The following is a 16,781-nucleotide window of genomic DNA, read 5'->3' as shown; positions in this document are numbered from 1 at the left end:
ATAAAAAACGTGTTTGTCCTTCCCACTGTAACCAAACACTTGCTCACAGTGGGCCATAGGGTCTTTTAAGTATAAAGCACCTTGAGGCGACTGTTGTTGTGATTTGGGGTTATATAAATAAAACTAAACCGAATCTTCATCAGCTCTCTCTTCTTACTTTCCCCCCCTTAAGGGATAGCTGCATGCACTCTCACCTTTACTTATTATCTTATGAATTCTGATGCTTTTCATGTCAAAGTCTGACAGCTCAGAGTACTGGACAGACATCTGACTGATATTTCAATATTGTATTTTGAACGTCTGACAGAAGAAGAAAAACAAAGTACATGATGATTTGTGGTGGTGCGGAGCTAAATGGTTGTCTGCATGCATCTTGTATGCAGACCTCCCCTGCAGGGTCTGAAGGGAAATCTAAATAGTGTGTCCACGGCTCAGAAAAAGCCTCTTTTATCATCAAAAAGCCACTTTTGGATTTAGTAACGAGGTGCAGCATCAGCTCTGGGTCTGAAAAGCATGGACGCAGTATGCTGGCTGGCCTTACTGCATATGTATTTGTAGCGATGTACTTCACAGCACATATATATTTGGCAAGGGAATGTTTAAATGAACATAAAACGGGGTTTAGTAAGGTTTGCAGCAAACTTTGCTGAACCGACTCTCTGTGAGAATCTCTGTGGGTCTTTTCTCAGCAGTGTGCACTCACAGCAGTTTTCATGTAGTTCATTTTTTAAAACTCCTCTGTATCAGATCCATACACCTGATATTGAAATGTCTATCAAAATGCAGCTGTTAATATGACTGTGTTTGTGTGTCAGACTTTATTAAGTGTCAGCAGCCTCAGTCTGGAGAAGAAAAAGACAAAAATGCACAAATTTACACACAAATTCAAATTTCGTTGTTTTTTTTCTAGCTCAGCTCTTCCACAGATTTCAGGTTCATATGGTGGAATAGTTTGTAATACTATTGTATTACCACTCCTCTAGTTAAATCTAGTTCATTCACACAGAAAACCATACTGATTATTCTGCAGCTACTTAATATATTTGCTTAGTTCAAATTAAAATTACAGCTAGAGGCAAAGAGAGTACTGTAAAGTTACAAAAATTGCAGGTGTAAGGCTTTTCTTCCACATGTGTGGTCTGCAAACATCACAAGGGTCCATTTGTTTTCCTGAATGGTACCTCATTTGTATTTTCAGGCGACTGCTTTGCAGAAAAAAGTCTGCCACACTCTCCACAGTGGTACGTTTCTCCCCAGATTGGGTCCTCACATGCACAGTGAGATTATCTCTGCGGTGAAGTGTTTTGCCACTTTCTTGGCACACTAATGTGTGTGTGTGTTTTTTTTTATGAATCTGGAGTCCATGCATCCGGTAAGAAGTCTTACCACCAACATCGCAAAAATGCTTTGTGAGTATTTACTTGTATGTTTTTATTTGCTTCGTTATAGGAGCGGTGTAGCTTTCTGGTACTATGTACGTCGACTGTGTGTGCATGTGTGTAGCACCATCCATAGTTACTTATAAAGCTTCCACTCGATACGCCTAGAAAAACAATTTAAAGAACTTAACCAGATTTCTGATGTCGCAGACTTTCCCCCTCATCATTAGAGTTGATTAACTTCTGCTTCATGCAGAACTTCTGTGATTTGTTTTCTCCTGCTGTTCGAGGATCTCCTTTGCTGCGTACAGCTGCTGGTGAACAAATGACCACGGCTGAAACTTCATGCCGTCCTTGTCTCAGGTGGGAGATAAGATGCAAAAACACAGACAACAACAACTGAACTGTCATTTGGTGTATAGGCACCATCGATAGTCAGGACCGGTTTCCCGACTTGAAGGCACAGGTAAGCAATTCTCTAATCCACTGGGGTAAATCCTAATATACAGCCAGTGAATTCCAGAGTGGAACAGAGTCTAACCCCTCTACTGGACACTGGTTCCAGAGCTTGAGCTATGCATTGAGATGAGCCAGACTATATATATTTGCTAACTCCCAACCTCACACACCAGGCTTGGGCTCCTTCCCCACCAGTGAGGTGACATCCCATGCACCACACGCCAATTTTGGAGGCCAGAGATTGGGGGGCCAAGACCTCTGCCTCTGACTGCCACCCAATCCACTAAGCGCCAAACCCCTACGGCCTCTCCTGTGATCTCATAGGACAGGGGTAGGGAACTCCAGACCTCGAGAGCAGATGTCCTGTAGGTTTTAGATCTCACCCTGGGTCAGCACACCTGAATCAAATGATTAGTTCATTACCAGGCCTTTGGAGAACTTCAAGACATGATGAGGAGGTAATTAAGCCATTGAAACCAGCTGTGTTGGATCAAGGACACTTCTAAAACCTGTAGGACACCCGGTCTCGAGGCCTGGAGTTCCCTACCCCTGTCATAGGAGAACAGACCCACGTGGCTTTTTTGGGCTCACAGTGTAACATAAAAACAACATTCAGTGATTCAGAAGTAATCTAAATGCTACATTTAACAAAGGTGCAAAGACAGCATAGTCCGTGCACTGTCAGAAGTGGCTCCAGTTGAGAGGTCAGGTTTGTTTCGTCATAACCCTTCTGATCTTTCACCTTCACTGGAGATGACCAAGTAATTGCAGAGAGATTGCAGGTGTTTCATTCATCCAACTGAAAATTAATAATCAGGGTGTTTAATCCAGTTCAAACTGCAACATGAGTTTCTAAATGAGCATCAGAAAGATGAAGAAAGGTGATTTAAGAGACTTTGAGCAGCTCTAAAGGCAAACAGGGTTTTAAGCAGGTGCACTTAATAAGAAACATGAGCCAGGGCAAAAAACAACACTCAGTTAACACTGTGAATGGGTTTAGGCTGTCGTGTGCTTTTAGTAGCTCCTCTACTCTTATAAAGTGTTCGTACTTTTTTGATCTTGCTAAGTCTCATTGTTGCAGTCAAGAACCGCTTTGAAAGAACTATTATCAAAATGACCCTCTCTTTCATGTGTAATCTTCTGAGCCCAGGGACCAGTTTTAAACAGCAATTCCCCCAAAACTACTCCATTAAGCACCACTGAGAGCGCTCTCCTTGATGATATCCACAGCCTCACATAACTGCTCCTCTTTATTTTGATCTCTCATCCTGCCAAGTAAACATTCAAGCATTTAAATGTAAGAACATCACAATCTCACTTCAGCATGTCAGCATGCTGCCAGTTGCAAAATAGCACAAAATTAAATTTGCTAACGTAGATAAAAATGTAAAGAAAAGTTATTTATTATTAGGATACACCCCATGCACAATCTCATTTGGAGGGTGGTGATCTAGTTCCCAACACACCAAAAAAGAAACTGCAACAACCTAAATGACTTTTAATGCTTTTTTTAAAGCCATGATGGCAGGAGTTTAATTAAGTTACTGCATGTGTGTTGACATTCCGAGTCTCTGATTGTTGTCTTTTTCATAACACTTAAAAAATGTATATATTTACAAAGGTCTTTTCATTATGAGATCATCAAATATTGCGATTAGATCATGACTTTCAGTCAAAGAAGTATTGTAGTTGATAAATACAAAAAACAAATGAAGTTTCTTTATCCTGATTTAGGCATTTTCTCAGAAGTTTTACTGGAATTCAAAATAACAGGAAAACTGTTGAAAATTGACACAAAGAAACAAATAAGCCCCTATGAAATCTACTGAACTTCTTAATTTTGTGGCATCATAAAGACATCGTTTTTAAAAAATAATCAAAAGCTTCTTTCCCTTCATTCAAAGGACTCCCAGACTCTAATCCATCAAAATGCAGAGTTTTATGAAGTAATAACATATTGAAAAAAATCCACATACACTATTTACATTATCCACAGATCTGAGACAATACACATACCAATATTACATTTAACATCATTTACCATCTAAATATATGCACGTCATGGCTGCAGCCAGAGACAAGCAGATCACCGTAATGTTATACAGTAGGATGTTAAACCTTAGTGTCAACTGTGGAAATTAACCTCACAACACCAGAGCATCACAGAGGGCAACAAGAGCTGCAGATGTGTTGTTCTACACTCGTACTCATGCAGTCAAAGTTGAACTAATCTTGCATCAAAGCCCACTAGGGAAAACAGCAAAATCGTGTTAACCAACAGCAGCATATAGCTGTAGAAATGATGCAATGGTCTTTAAAGCAAACCAAACATTATGAATTGCAGTTATTTGACACCACATCAGGCACAGTCGTGTTAAGTGGATGATATTAAAAGCTATCCAATTTCAACTAGACGGGAAAAAAAGGGATCACTCTGCTTTGATACGTGTTTGCAAATGCAACTTGAGATTAGGTGCCAACAACACACATAGCAAGGCTAAGGCTTCTCGCCCATATGGGTGGTCTTGTGTCATGTCATATATGAATTTTGACTAAAGCGCATACCACAAATATCGCAAGGGTATGGTTACTCCCCAGAATGGCTCTTCATGTGCGTAATCAAACAGTGTTTATACCGGTACGTTTTGCCACATTCCTGACACACAAACTCTTTCGTCAGTGTGTGTTTTCTTTCGTGAGTCTGGAGGCTGCGGACTTTGAAAAAAGTTTTACCGCAAACATCACAAAAATATGCATCTCTGTGTTTCTTTTTCAAATGGAAAACAAGTTCTTTTGGACAGCCGTATTTCATCCCACAAATAATGCAACTGGTACACTTCTCGTGCGTTTTGATATGCTTCACTAAAGAGGCGGTGTAGTGAAAACGCTTCCCGCACAAATGGCAAAACTTGCGACCTTTTTTCCTTTTAACCGAGCAGTTCTTATAAGACAAAGCTGCTTGGGCTTTCTTGCCGTCACTGATGCGTTTTCCTTGCATCATCTTTGCTTTCTGTTTCACAGTTATGGCCTGTTCTCCTCTCTCCGTCTCCTCACTAACTGCTGCAGACAAGTTTGAAGAAAGCATCTGCGTTTCATGTATTTGCGTGTCCGACTGTTCTTCCTCACTTTTCACAGTTCCTGGAGGAGAGAAAAAACTCTCATTCCTATGCTCCTCCTGCTCCATCTTCACCTCAGGCCTCTCCACCAGGCAGTAGTTCCCACTGTTACTGCTTAGATCTGCAGTGGGCTCAGGGGTTCCTGGATTCTCAGGGCTTGGTGTCAAGTCAGACTCTTCTGTGTTTGTGGGTCCCTCGCACTCCTGCAGCAGCGGGGAGTCACATTCATCTCCATGTTGGACGGCACTGTTGGTCATTGGAAGTTCTTCAGCTACAAAGAAAAATATCCACAAATGTTACCCAATCACCTGTAGGGTTTCCTCTTTGCTTTTAAATGGAAATAAATATAAGTGCTAGAAAATGCTGTCCTGAGAGTTTCTGGAAAAGTGCTCTTCACACCTCTAAATAGAGTTAAGAGAGACCAACATGTGAGATTTTGGTTTTATTTTTAGTTTTATTTTAGTTGTTTTTAGTTGATTCTATGCTGTTTTATCTTGTTTTTTTAATATAGGGCTGTTTTAATTTTTCATGTATTATGTGTTTATTTATTTATTTTTGCTGTTTTCTGTTATTCTATTGTTTTTAACTTATTTTCTGTACAGCACTTTGGTCCTGTGCTTTGTATTTTAAAGTGCTTTATAAATAAAATTGGATTGGATTAAGGCAGTCAAGCCTTAAAGTCAAGAGTAATGCGGCCCCCTCAAAAACCAAAAATCCAATGGAGTTCACCCGACCTTAAATCTTCATCAATCAATCAAAATAAAAGAAAAAGTAATATATTTGCTTGAAAATGGTATTTAAAAAACAAAACAAAAACAAAACATAAATAAGACAGGCTGCTGGCTATAAATTGCTATTGCTATCCAGGCCAATGTCTTTAATACGAGATCAGTAAATTTAGGTAAGTGTAATGAATAATATCACGAACTAACTATCTCCTGTTTAAGCATTTGTTTAATGTGAATACATTCACATTATTGTTACCCTCCTGCACATTTTTTGGCACTTAACTTCTTCTGCATACTTTGTGCTTGCAGAAACTGTTCTGGTATCAAATGTTTAGCGTTTTGTGTCTTTTAAAAACACATATCCTGCTTTAGTAAAATCTCCTTGTGCTCGTAGTGTCAAAAGTTTGTCAGTGGGACCTAAGGTTTTCGTGTGGCAACCGTTTGTTTCTGGGTATCTCAGCAGTGATTTCTTCTGAGTTTCAGTAGGAAAAATAAGGAAAAAGACACAAGCTGCTCCTGACTGGTGGATACAAATTCAGCACCTTCAGATCAATGACTGTATAAAAGACAGTCATTGACTCAGACTGCTTGGTTGGAAGAGAAACACAGAGGCAGGTGTGTATCAATGTGTGTGCATATATTTTTAAATAGTGTTAGGTAATAACGATGCACAACTCACTCGTGAGAGTAAACGTGTGCACGTCCACATTTTTAAATACTGTTAGGTGAAGACGTCCTATGCAGTATCTTAAAAAAAATCTTTTTTTAAATATTTGAGGCAAAATCTTCAAATTTTCAACATTCACATTGCATTTTTGCCAAGAAATGCTTTATCTAACATATATATAATTTATATAACTATGTAACTGAGCATACTTGTGAATATCAGTTATTACCTGGAGCACCTGGAGCTAGGGAACACTTGATTATCAGAGTATACCACAAAGTCAGACCTAAGGGATATCAATCTGCCCAGTTAGGAAGCAGGAACCATTGCAAATTAAATTCAGCTCTTTTGTTACAAACGAAAGTGATGGCAGGTACACTGGAGAGAGAACAATAAGACAAAAGGGTGTTGGTTTTGCAGGTGGTGGCTGCAGATCATTGCTATCTCCTTATACTTTCCGACCACCCTTCTCCAGTTGTGTTTCTTGCTAGAGTCCTTGTCACTTCTGGCAGCATGAAACTATACTTGCGGGTTTTCTTGTCGTTCCCTCACCAGTGCAACTTTTGTCACTTTCATTCACCAAAGCAGATGAAATGCATTTACGATGGTTTGTACTTCACAGCTGAACAAATTGATATCATTGGAGTAACTACCTTTATCTTATTCTGTGATGATTAAGTGCTACCTTACTATTTGTTAGCTTTGTATTGAACTATCTCTCATTATGCAGGAGCAAAGCTTTCTGGTATTCCGCGCGTGAATTATTTGCGCATGCGTGAACATCATTCATAGCCACAAAGCTGTTTATAAAGCTACGACTACAAAAAACATGACAAAAAAAATCTAAAGAATCGTCTTAAACCTGATTTCAGCTGGTGTCGCAGACTTTCCGCCTCCTCTTTAGCTCGAACGTCTGCCTCGTGCAAAACTAACGTGATGGTGTTCTCCATCTGCCCGAGGATCTCTTCAGCTGCAGCGTACAGGCGCTGGTGAACAAACAACCTGAGCTGAAACATCGTGGCGTCCGTGCCTCAGGTGGGCGATAAGAAACAAAAACAGCAACGATTACCAAAAAAAAGAGAAAGAAAGTTGTTGTTTTTTTTTGTTTGTTTAAAAAAAAGACAAACTCCAACGTACTCAGAGCATCAGCCCAACAGCCTATGGACAGTTAAGAAGCCACTATGTTACCTCCGGTTTGGGCCTTTCAAAATTGGAGCGTACACGGAATGTGCAAGTAGAAGTCACATTTTTGGGAGTTACAACAGCAAAATACAAATTACATCGAGGCTAAAACAATCCAGAAAAAAATCTAATATAAAAGCTGAACTTAATTCGTGCTCTAAATACTCTAGGTTTCACATTGATGAAGCCTTTCAATATGCGGAACATTGAGGGTTCATATATAGAAATAATTAAAAAAGCTTTGCTGTATTTTCATATTTGCAGGTTCACAAAAGGAATCACTGGATGACGGTGAAATGTACCATACAGTCATTGATCATTACCCACAAAAAAAGAAAAAAGAAACAAAAGAAAAAAGTAGCAGGACGCTTTTAGTTTGAAGGTCAAAAACTTGGACCGGAAGTTGTTTTGTTTGCAACCGGTTCTTTCTGTGGACTTCAGTGTACCGTAGGTTCACGTTGAACATACGGAAAGAAAAAGCAATGTCTTTTTGCTCTTTCTTCGGTGGAGAGGTCTTCAAAGACCATTTTAAGTCAGGTACCGCTATGACTTTTTTTGTTTAAACTTATTGTATTTTATTTAATGTTTCTATATAACTTAATCGGTTTTGGAGACAGGTGAACTATCCAATACAGCACAAATAACTTTTCAAACTGCTGGTTAGCTCGTTCTAACTCGTACTCATTGTCCGTTTCAGGCTATAAAACCTATTAGGAAGTACTGTTTTTATATCCATGGTCGCAGGTGATTGTGATGTAAATAGCGAAAAACGTTCAACCTGTTGTGTAACCATGTTCAAGTTACATAACAACCAGATTACCAAACTAGATTAAGCTTCACATACAAGGATGTCATTAATTATTTTTTTTACATACCCTTAACCACAGCTAAAAAGGTAACAATATCTTTAAAGAATTAGTGTTTCAAACGATGTAAAAAAAATCTTTATATATATATATATATATATATATATATATGTATGTGTGTGTGTGTGTGTGTGTGTGTGTGTATATATATGTGTGTGTGTGTATATAATAAGTGTATATATTATATAAATGTACATATTATTTTAAAACTGCAGTAGAGACACTCTATCGCTTCATGTTACATAACAGTCTCCTGCCTATTATTCCTCAGGGATTTATGTGTGCACCAAGTGTGATAACCAGTTGTTCTCCAGCCGCTCCAAGTACGAACACTCTTCACCCTGGCCAGCTTTCACAGAGACCATCCATGAAAACAGTGTGTCCAAACATGAGGAGAGGCCTGGGGCATACAAGGTACCATAATTAAAATAGTTTTAAGTTTTTAATCGACTAGGTTCTTCTTCAACTGCCCATGCGCAGTTTCACATGTGTATGATCAGTTTGAACCAGTTTGAATAGGATTTATATCACTTCATTCACCTGCTTGCTTTATACATGCTACTAATGCACATTCACCTAATGTATATATTATGTATAATGTTCTTCCTCTCCCCCCCCCCCCCCTCCTTTTTGCACAAGTCGAGAGGCGTGTCATGTTACATTTCACTGTGTGTTATACTTGTATAACTATGCATGTGACGAATAAAGAATCTTGAACCTACTCTCAAGCACTAGCTGGCTGTAAGTCAGAGGACTCCTGTGCTGGACTTTCTTGGCTGCTCTAAATGCTGGTTAATTAATTTCTATCACTTTTTTCTCTTCTATCTGTCACTTTTGTCTTGTTCAAGGTGCGGTGTGGGAAGTGTGGGAATGGACTTGGTCATGAATTTGTGAATGATGGGCCGTCCAAAGGAGTCTCTCGCTTCTGAATATTCAGCAGCTCACTAAAGTTCATCCCTAAAGGTATAAACAGCCAGGCTATTTCTCCACACGAGGTTGAGACTAGTGTACCTGTCAAGTTATAATTTGTGATATGAGCCTAGGAATCGCGATTTGCAGTGAGCTCAAAGTTCTAGTGTTGTTAACCAGCTCCCATGTTATTTTTTCATCTTTAAATTTGCTTTAAAACCAGAATGTTATGTCCTCGTTCATGTGTGTAGTGTAGAGGAGCCTAAGGATGTGTTACTGTTGTGACACAGTCCTCAAAGGTACTAGTTAAAATCAAACCAGAGTTTAAACATTTCTTCAGAGGAGTTTCACAGTTAACTGTGCTCATCAAGATTTACATATTCCATCTCCTTTTCTTTGTCCCTTGTCCACAGATAAAGTTGATGGACTGTAAGGTGAGATTTCAGGAGTAAGTGCTGCTGGATGGATGTCTCTTTGCATTGCTAAAGGTGTGAACAGTCAATGAAGTACTCTGGGACAAAGCCCAGTGTGGGAGCACCAGAGCTCTGATGGACGATGGTCTCACTAGACAGCAAGAACAGAGGACGGCTCTCAACACATCTGCTATGCAATCATCACAGACTTTGCAACTTATTGATCACACCCTCAATGTCTCCATGTCTCCTTGGTTTTTATTTCGATTGACAGTGCAGTACTTATCACAGTCGTCCCATGAATCTTTTCCAAAGATTGCTCATTTAAAAAAAAAAAATTGTCCTAAAATCTTGTTTAAGGCGCTTGGTGTTGAAAATTAGGGACCACGCAAATCTTTTTTCATTGAATGAAATGATTCCTGTGCAATATACCTCACTCTCTAGAGAGGCTTTATGTAATAGGTCACAATAACCTGAATACACAGCAATAAAAAAATATATTTTAAATTATAAATAGACTATTTGTTAATGATTATATTTTTATATTCATTTGGTTGATGAATTTTTTGTTCCAGTATTTGTGAATGAAGGTAGGTAGATATGCATTTTAGTTTTTCAGAAAATTGCCACCAGGTGGAAGCAATGAGAGAAGGATCGGGCATTACACAAGAGTCACGGAGCTGCTGACACTTGATATGTGCACGAAGGTTTTTCAGGCCTAAGCTGGGCAACTGTAGAGATAAACTGCTTTGGCTCTGATGACTTTTGACTGAAATGGATGAAATGTCTCACTGCTCTTTTTCTGGTGGTGAAGAATATAAAAATCACTTCCAGCCTGGTGAGTGAAAGAAAGTGTGAGGCTGCATGTGACTGTGTAACAAGACACTGCTGTAAAAATATAGAAGACTGTGCCTCTTTCCTCATTCTCAGGTATATATGTGTGCTCCGAATGTGGCCACGAGTTATTTTCAAGCGTGTCGAAGTTCGAGCACTCTTCTCCATGGCCGGCGTTTTCACAGACTCTCCGTGAAGACAGTGTCTCAAAACACCCTGAAGCTTGGGGACCGATAAAGGTAGTAAACAAGATTTGTTAGGAAGCTTCATATAATAAGCTGGACTAGATGTGATTTAACACTGTTACCAATCAGGTATAAGGTTTGACTTGCACAATCTGGATTAAAATACTTAGGTCTGTTGTGGGAAGTGTGGCAATGGACTGGGTCACGAGTTCTTGTATGATGGACCAAGAGAAGGGCTGTCACGCTTCTGAATCTTCAGCAGCTCACTTATGTTTATCCCTAAAGGTGACTATCAAGGGTTTCCTACATTGCACAGCTGGTTTCATACATTGCACCCCCACTGTCCACCTGCAACCAGCTGTTGTTTCTTCTTTTCTCTAAACAGAAAAGGCTGATGGACAGAAAGGTGAGCAGTGAAAGACAAGAATTTTCCCTCCTGCTGATGTGTTCACAGCAAATGAAGTACTCAGGATAAAGTTTAATGGATCTCCTGGGCACTGATGAGAAAGTGGACACTAGGAAGAAAGGACTGGTCTAAACAGATCGTTCAACTGTGAGCATACAACACAAAAAATAGCTACAGCTACAGGAAATAGCTCAAATTCAGCCACATTGTTTGAACTTTGCACTTTTTTTTAAACTTGTCCCCTGGGCAACGAGTGTCAGATGTTTATCAGCCACAGTCTCAGTTTAAATTAACCCACGTCTGGGAAAATGTGTTAATGACTGTGTACCAATGTCTAATTTGTGATTCCACCAGCTGATGGTGCTATATAGCCTAAATAAGCTGTGTTTTTCTGCATTATTAGTCACTCTATGATGTTACTGTATAAAAAAACAAACAAACAAACAAAAAACCCTTTTGGTTTGATTGGTCCCAACCTCTAAAGCTCTCAGAGTTTCATGACTGGACTCATACAGTTAGAATCATAAGGAACTATCTTCATTCACACTGCGCTCAAGGAGTGAGCCCTACATGTGCTATAGTACCTGCCAAGTACCTCAAACACTGCACCAATTTGGCTTAGAGCATTGATACTGATTTAAAGTCATTTTAATTGTTAATTTACCTTACGGTTGTATGAAAGTATCACATTGTACATCAGTTCAATATATATTTATTGGCTACTTTCTTAGGTAAACAGTGCTAATACTGTGTAGGATCTTCTTTTTCCTTCAGAACTCTTAATAAAGTGCTGGAAATATTCCTCAGAGATTTTAGTCCATTTTCACATGATAGGATCACATAGTTGCTCTAGGTTTGTTGGCTGCACATCCATGATGAGAATCCCGTTCCACCAGATCCCAAAGATGCTCTATTGGACTGAGATCAGCTGACTGTAGAGGCCAATGAGAACAATGAACTCACTGTCATGTCACGGCCTGAACTGTTGGTGCATGGAAGAATGGATCTGTGCTTTCATGGTATTTTTTTTTCCAGTCTTCTATTATCCAATTTTGATGAGTCTGTGGGAACTGTAGCCTTTCTTTCCTGTTCTTAGCAGATTTCTCAGCTGCACATCATTTATGAGAATCCTGTTCCACCAGATCCCAATGATGGTCTATTGGACTGAGATCAGCTGACTGCGGAGGTCATCTGCGTAAAGTGTCCTATCCAAAAAAAACTGTTTGGGATGATTTGAGCTTTGTGGCATTGTTTGTTATCCTGCTGGAAGCAACAATTAGAAGGTTGTTCCACTGTGGTCATAAAGGGATGGACATAGTCAGCAACGATAGTTGGGTAACTGGTGTTTAAAAGGTTCTCATTTGGTGCTAAAGGTCCCAAAGTGTGCCAAGAAAATATACCCCATTCTATTACACCCCATCACAAGCCTGAAGCGGCGACACAAGAAGGGATGGATCAATGCTTTCATGTTGTTTACATTAAATTCTGACTAAATGTTGAGACTGATCAGACCAGGCGACGTTTTTCCCGTCTTCTATTGTGGAGTTTTGTTGAAAGCCTCAGTTTCCTGTTCTTAGCTGACAGGAGTGGGGCTCTGTGTGGTCTTCTGCTGCTGTAGCCCATCTGAGTCAAAGTTTAAGATGTTGCATATTCAGAGATGCTTTTCTGCATACCTTGGTTGTAATGGGCACTTATCTGACTCACTGTTGCAACTGTTATCAGCTTCATGCAGTCTGACCATTCTCCTGTACTGTCTGACGTTAACAAGGCATTTTCACCCAGAGACCTGCTGCTCGCTTGACATTTTTTCTACGTGTGTGGGAAAATCCCATCAACAGTTTCTGAAATACTCAGGCCTGTCTGGCACCAACGACCATACCACATTGAAAATCTCTTAAACGACCTTTCTTCCTCATTCAGAAGCTCAGTTTGAACTTGAACAGATCCTCTTCAGCACGTCTACATGCCTAAACTGATTGGCTGGTGAGATATTTGTTTTAACAAGAGGTTGAACTGATGTACCTAACAAAGTGTCCAGTGACCTTGACCTTGATTAGTGTGAACTGAATGACTGGAGTAAATAGAGAAGAAAGTCTCTATCAGCTCTCTGCACTCAAATTATCCTCATTCTCTGTAGCCAGCAACAACAAAGCAATGCTGAACTTATCAGCAACTTTTCACAGATGTTGTTCATTCACTTTAAGTAATTGTAGTAAAAGTAAGACGCTTCTACACAAATAAGGCCTGATTTTTTTTTTCTAATGGAATTTAGGTGAGTTTTTTCTAAGATCCACTGATTGAGAGTGCTGCGTATATCTGGACATCATGTCTCCACCGCACCGTGCTGTCTCCCTTTCAAGCCGGCAGCTTGTTTCCCGATCTAGATCCTGCAGTTATGGGGCGCTGAGCAGTAATACTCTGGTACAGACGTTAGGGGGTCGTGTGTGGGGTTTTTTTTCTCCACTTGGTAAAGTTTTCTAAATATCTCAGTAAGCAGCAGTTCTTGGCTGGTGGAGTGGTGGAATTTTAAACAAAGTGAGCATGTGGGTGTATATTCAACAGCTCTCATGCTGTTTAAGTGTCTAGGATGAGCAGGTGTGAAGCTGCTGATTTTCAAAGGCTGGTAGATCTAAGGGGGAGATGAAAGCTTCGCTGTCAGACAGAGGATTAAGAACGGAAGTGCAAACATTCATAGATTGTGATGTTAAAGTATTTAAAGCATAGACTTCTTTGCTCGTTTTAGCGGTGCTGATGTTTTCTGCAGCTGCATTTCCCAAAAAAACGAAAACAAAACACTAGTGGAACATCTCACCTGGTCAAACATCTCCCATACAACCTGTAAGTAACATATACGGAAATGTTACTGGATAGAAAAAGAGCATCAGTCTTTCACTTGGAAAGACTGGGAGACGCTAATTTCTCAGCGTATTTTTCTGTGTGGAAGACGCAAGGCTGAATGTAGGGTCGTGATCTCCAGTCCTTCAAGCAGCGCTACATTAAAAATGTATACAATTCCATAAAAGAAATCCCTGAATGGGAACACTGAAACCACAGTCGGTAAATAAAGTTGTCACTGCATCCACAATCCAAGGTAAAAGTCTAGCACGCTTCTAATTGCCTTCTCTAAGCAAAAGCTAATTTTAGGTTTTAGATTTTTTAATGGTTCAAAACCACAAAGCAGTCTTTTTGTAAATCCTGGATTTTGATGCTTACCAGCGCATAGTTTAAAAGTTAGTATCTCTCATGGTGTTGTGGTACGTTAGTACATCTGGATTTGGAGCAAGAGATGCTGCCATCTCTTGATAAATGATGTGTTTTTCATAGCACGCCTTGATTATTTTAGCAGGAATTATATCCTAGATATATTAACAGCATAGTAAAGCAGTCTGGTTGCTAATGTGGATTGCCTGCAGTTGAGACCTGTCACCTACGGAAAATACATTTGGCAAACTATGAAACAAAAAACAGCAGCAGCTGGTCATCGTAGTTTCTCGTGGCCTTGTTAAAAGAAAATGTGATATGTACCACACAGCAGTAAATGTACTCTGCAAGCCAGCTGCTGGCATCAAAAACTTGTTTAAACTTGTTTTTTTTTAAAACCCAAAAAACCATAAACTAACATTTTAGGAAAGCACGATCAAAACAGCAGCTACAAATGTGCAGATATGATGCGATTTTGTCGGGTGTTTCTTGCTGTCAGAGCTTTGTCTAAAGTACTGCTCAGTTTTTCCACAGACTTTAAATCATCAGGCAGACTACACCGGGCCCAATCCCTCAAACTGTCAGCTCTAACCCTAATGTTGGCTCCAGTGTTTACCTCAAACTCTCATTAATTAACTAATACCTTCCATGTGACTGATTAGATGTTGCTCATTCTCTGTAATGTCAACATACGAGTGCACAGACTAAACTGTCCTCTGGGATGAGACGAAAATGCAGAGATAAACCAGATGTGACAACGAGAGATGGAGAGGAAAAGGAAATTGCTCCAACCCCACCTCCAACAAAAAAACAAAACAAAAACAGGAGTACAATTAGCATTTGCTATCTGTGAGAACAGCCTTTCTGGCTGGCATCTGAGCACAGCTGTATGGCCAAAAGGAAGCAAACAGGAAGGAGGAAGTGGCAATTCTCCGATAGAATCACAAGACAGACTTTATTTCCACTGACCTCTGTGTCTCATCCTGCTCGTAAACAAATGGGATCCTTAATTACATTAAACCACCACTGCTCCAAAGTCTTCCTCAGTTCCAAAGGCCAAGCCTCGAGGTTGGGCTAACCATATGTGTGTGTGCGCCAGTGACTCATTCACAGGACATCTTGCTTTAATTGTACCCTATATGAGGCTGTTGCTTAGATGTGGATGTTTACGGGCACTACACCTGCTTCTGTTTTGAGCCAAGTCAGACAAAAAAAGAAAAAAAGGGGAAAAAAGAGCTTATTTTGCTTCCACACGCCATGGCATTAGATTCAAGTTCATCAAGGTAGCAAACCTCACTAAAACATCTGTCACCCAGTGGCTGCGCGTCTGCACACACCGCAAGCTGTGATCATTTTGCTGGAGGAATAAAGTGCCTGAATGCGTGACTGCAACTTAAATAAAGAGATATCCTTTCATCAGGGGGTAATATTTGCAGTATGTGAGCTAACCCACTATATGTCTCCATCCATACATACGTTGAGGGCCTGCCCTCCACATGTTTTAGGCATACATATGTTGGCCAAAACTCCATCTCCCTGCATAACGAATGAAAGAATAAACAAAGCTTTTATACGAGACACTGGTGGATGATTTCCGCTCTGGATCAAAGAAAGATGGAAACTCGAGGCGGTCCAGGTTGGGCATAGTTATCAGGTCAGCATGTGTTCGAAGGAGACAGGGCTTAAACCGAAATGAAAATCCTCTTTGCAAGGTAAACCGCACCTCAATGATGTGTGGTTTACTGGAACTCATGTTATGTGCTGTGGGTATACGAAAAAGCATATCTTGATGACTTATAAACATAGTAAAAGCAGGAAGATGAGTTATAAAACTACAGTTACTTTAAGGAGGAAACAATATGCCACCTCACATTTCTGTTCTTTCCAGCAAAATGTCAAAGGTTTCAAAATGCAGGAGACAAAAGCAGACAGAAGAGCCAAAGGAGCGCACTGCACAGCTTACAGCATGAGGGCTCTCAATGAAAACAAAATAAACAACACGTGAAATCTCAGTGGCTTCTGCCACTTTATTGTCATCTCTATCACATTCCTGTCTGTGAAAGCCGCCGACTTCAAAAACACGGAGAGGGTTTTTGAACATATACATGTTTGCAAACATCACTCAGCTGCTATCTGATCTGCTTTAGAGAGATAGCACCCTGAGAGAGCAGCGCAGGTTGGTCCTAAAAGCTTCAAAGGAATACTTGAGGTGTGTGGCACAGGTATTGTTTGCACAGATCAGGCTAGGGTGGTGGTGGGTGGTGGGTGGGGGTCGTTATTTTCGGGGATGCTGGACCGACTGAGGGATAAAAGCGGAGGTTTAAGAGGAGAACAAGACTGGCTGATTGTGTGCCCACATGACAACTTTTATCCGGCCTTGATCAGAGACTATAGGGGGTTTGAAAGGCCTCAAAGGTGGGCACTGTAATCCAGGAA

General features: G+C 40.1%; 2 protein-coding genes and 1 pseudogene across 2 annotated transcripts; 2 read left to right on the top strand and 1 right to left on the bottom strand.

The window, feature by feature from the left end:
* Window positions 1-2,644: 2,644 nt before the first annotated feature.
* Window positions 2,645-7,654, bottom strand: zgc:173575 (uncharacterized protein LOC100141356 homolog). The gene is made up of 2 exons (XM_040051510.1): window positions 7,212-7,654; window positions 2,645-5,225 (listed from the first exon to the last, which is right to left on the bottom strand). The coding sequence occupies exons 1-2, from the start codon at window positions 7,363-7,365 to the stop codon at window positions 4,426-4,428; spliced, it is 954 nt and encodes a 317-aa protein (XP_039907444.1). The 5' UTR covers window positions 7,366-7,654; the 3' UTR covers window positions 2,645-4,425.
* Window positions 7,655-7,930: 276 nt separating this feature from the next.
* LOC120746207 (methionine-R-sulfoxide reductase B1-A-like) lies at window positions 7,931-10,229 on the top strand. Its single transcript, XM_040051554.1, has 4 exons — window positions 7,931-8,068; window positions 8,669-8,811; window positions 9,246-9,360; window positions 9,720-10,229. Exons 1-4 carry the CDS (start codon window positions 8,014-8,016, stop codon window positions 9,737-9,739), a joined length of 333 nt encoding a protein of 110 aa, XP_039907488.1. The 5' UTR covers window positions 7,931-8,013; the 3' UTR covers window positions 9,740-10,229.
* Window positions 10,230-10,353: 124 nt separating this feature from the next.
* LOC120746196 lies at window positions 10,354-14,253 on the top strand (annotated as a pseudogene).
* The last annotated feature ends 2,528 nt before the right edge of the window (window positions 14,254-16,781 follow it).

This window comes from Simochromis diagramma, unplaced genomic scaffold (assembly GCF_900408965.1).
Source record: "Simochromis diagramma unplaced genomic scaffold, fSimDia1.1 OVJJ01000321.1, whole genome shotgun sequence".
NCBI lineage: Eukaryota > Metazoa > Chordata > Actinopteri > Cichliformes > Cichlidae > Simochromis > Simochromis diagramma.
This window is presented reverse-complemented; position numbering and strand designations above follow the sequence as displayed.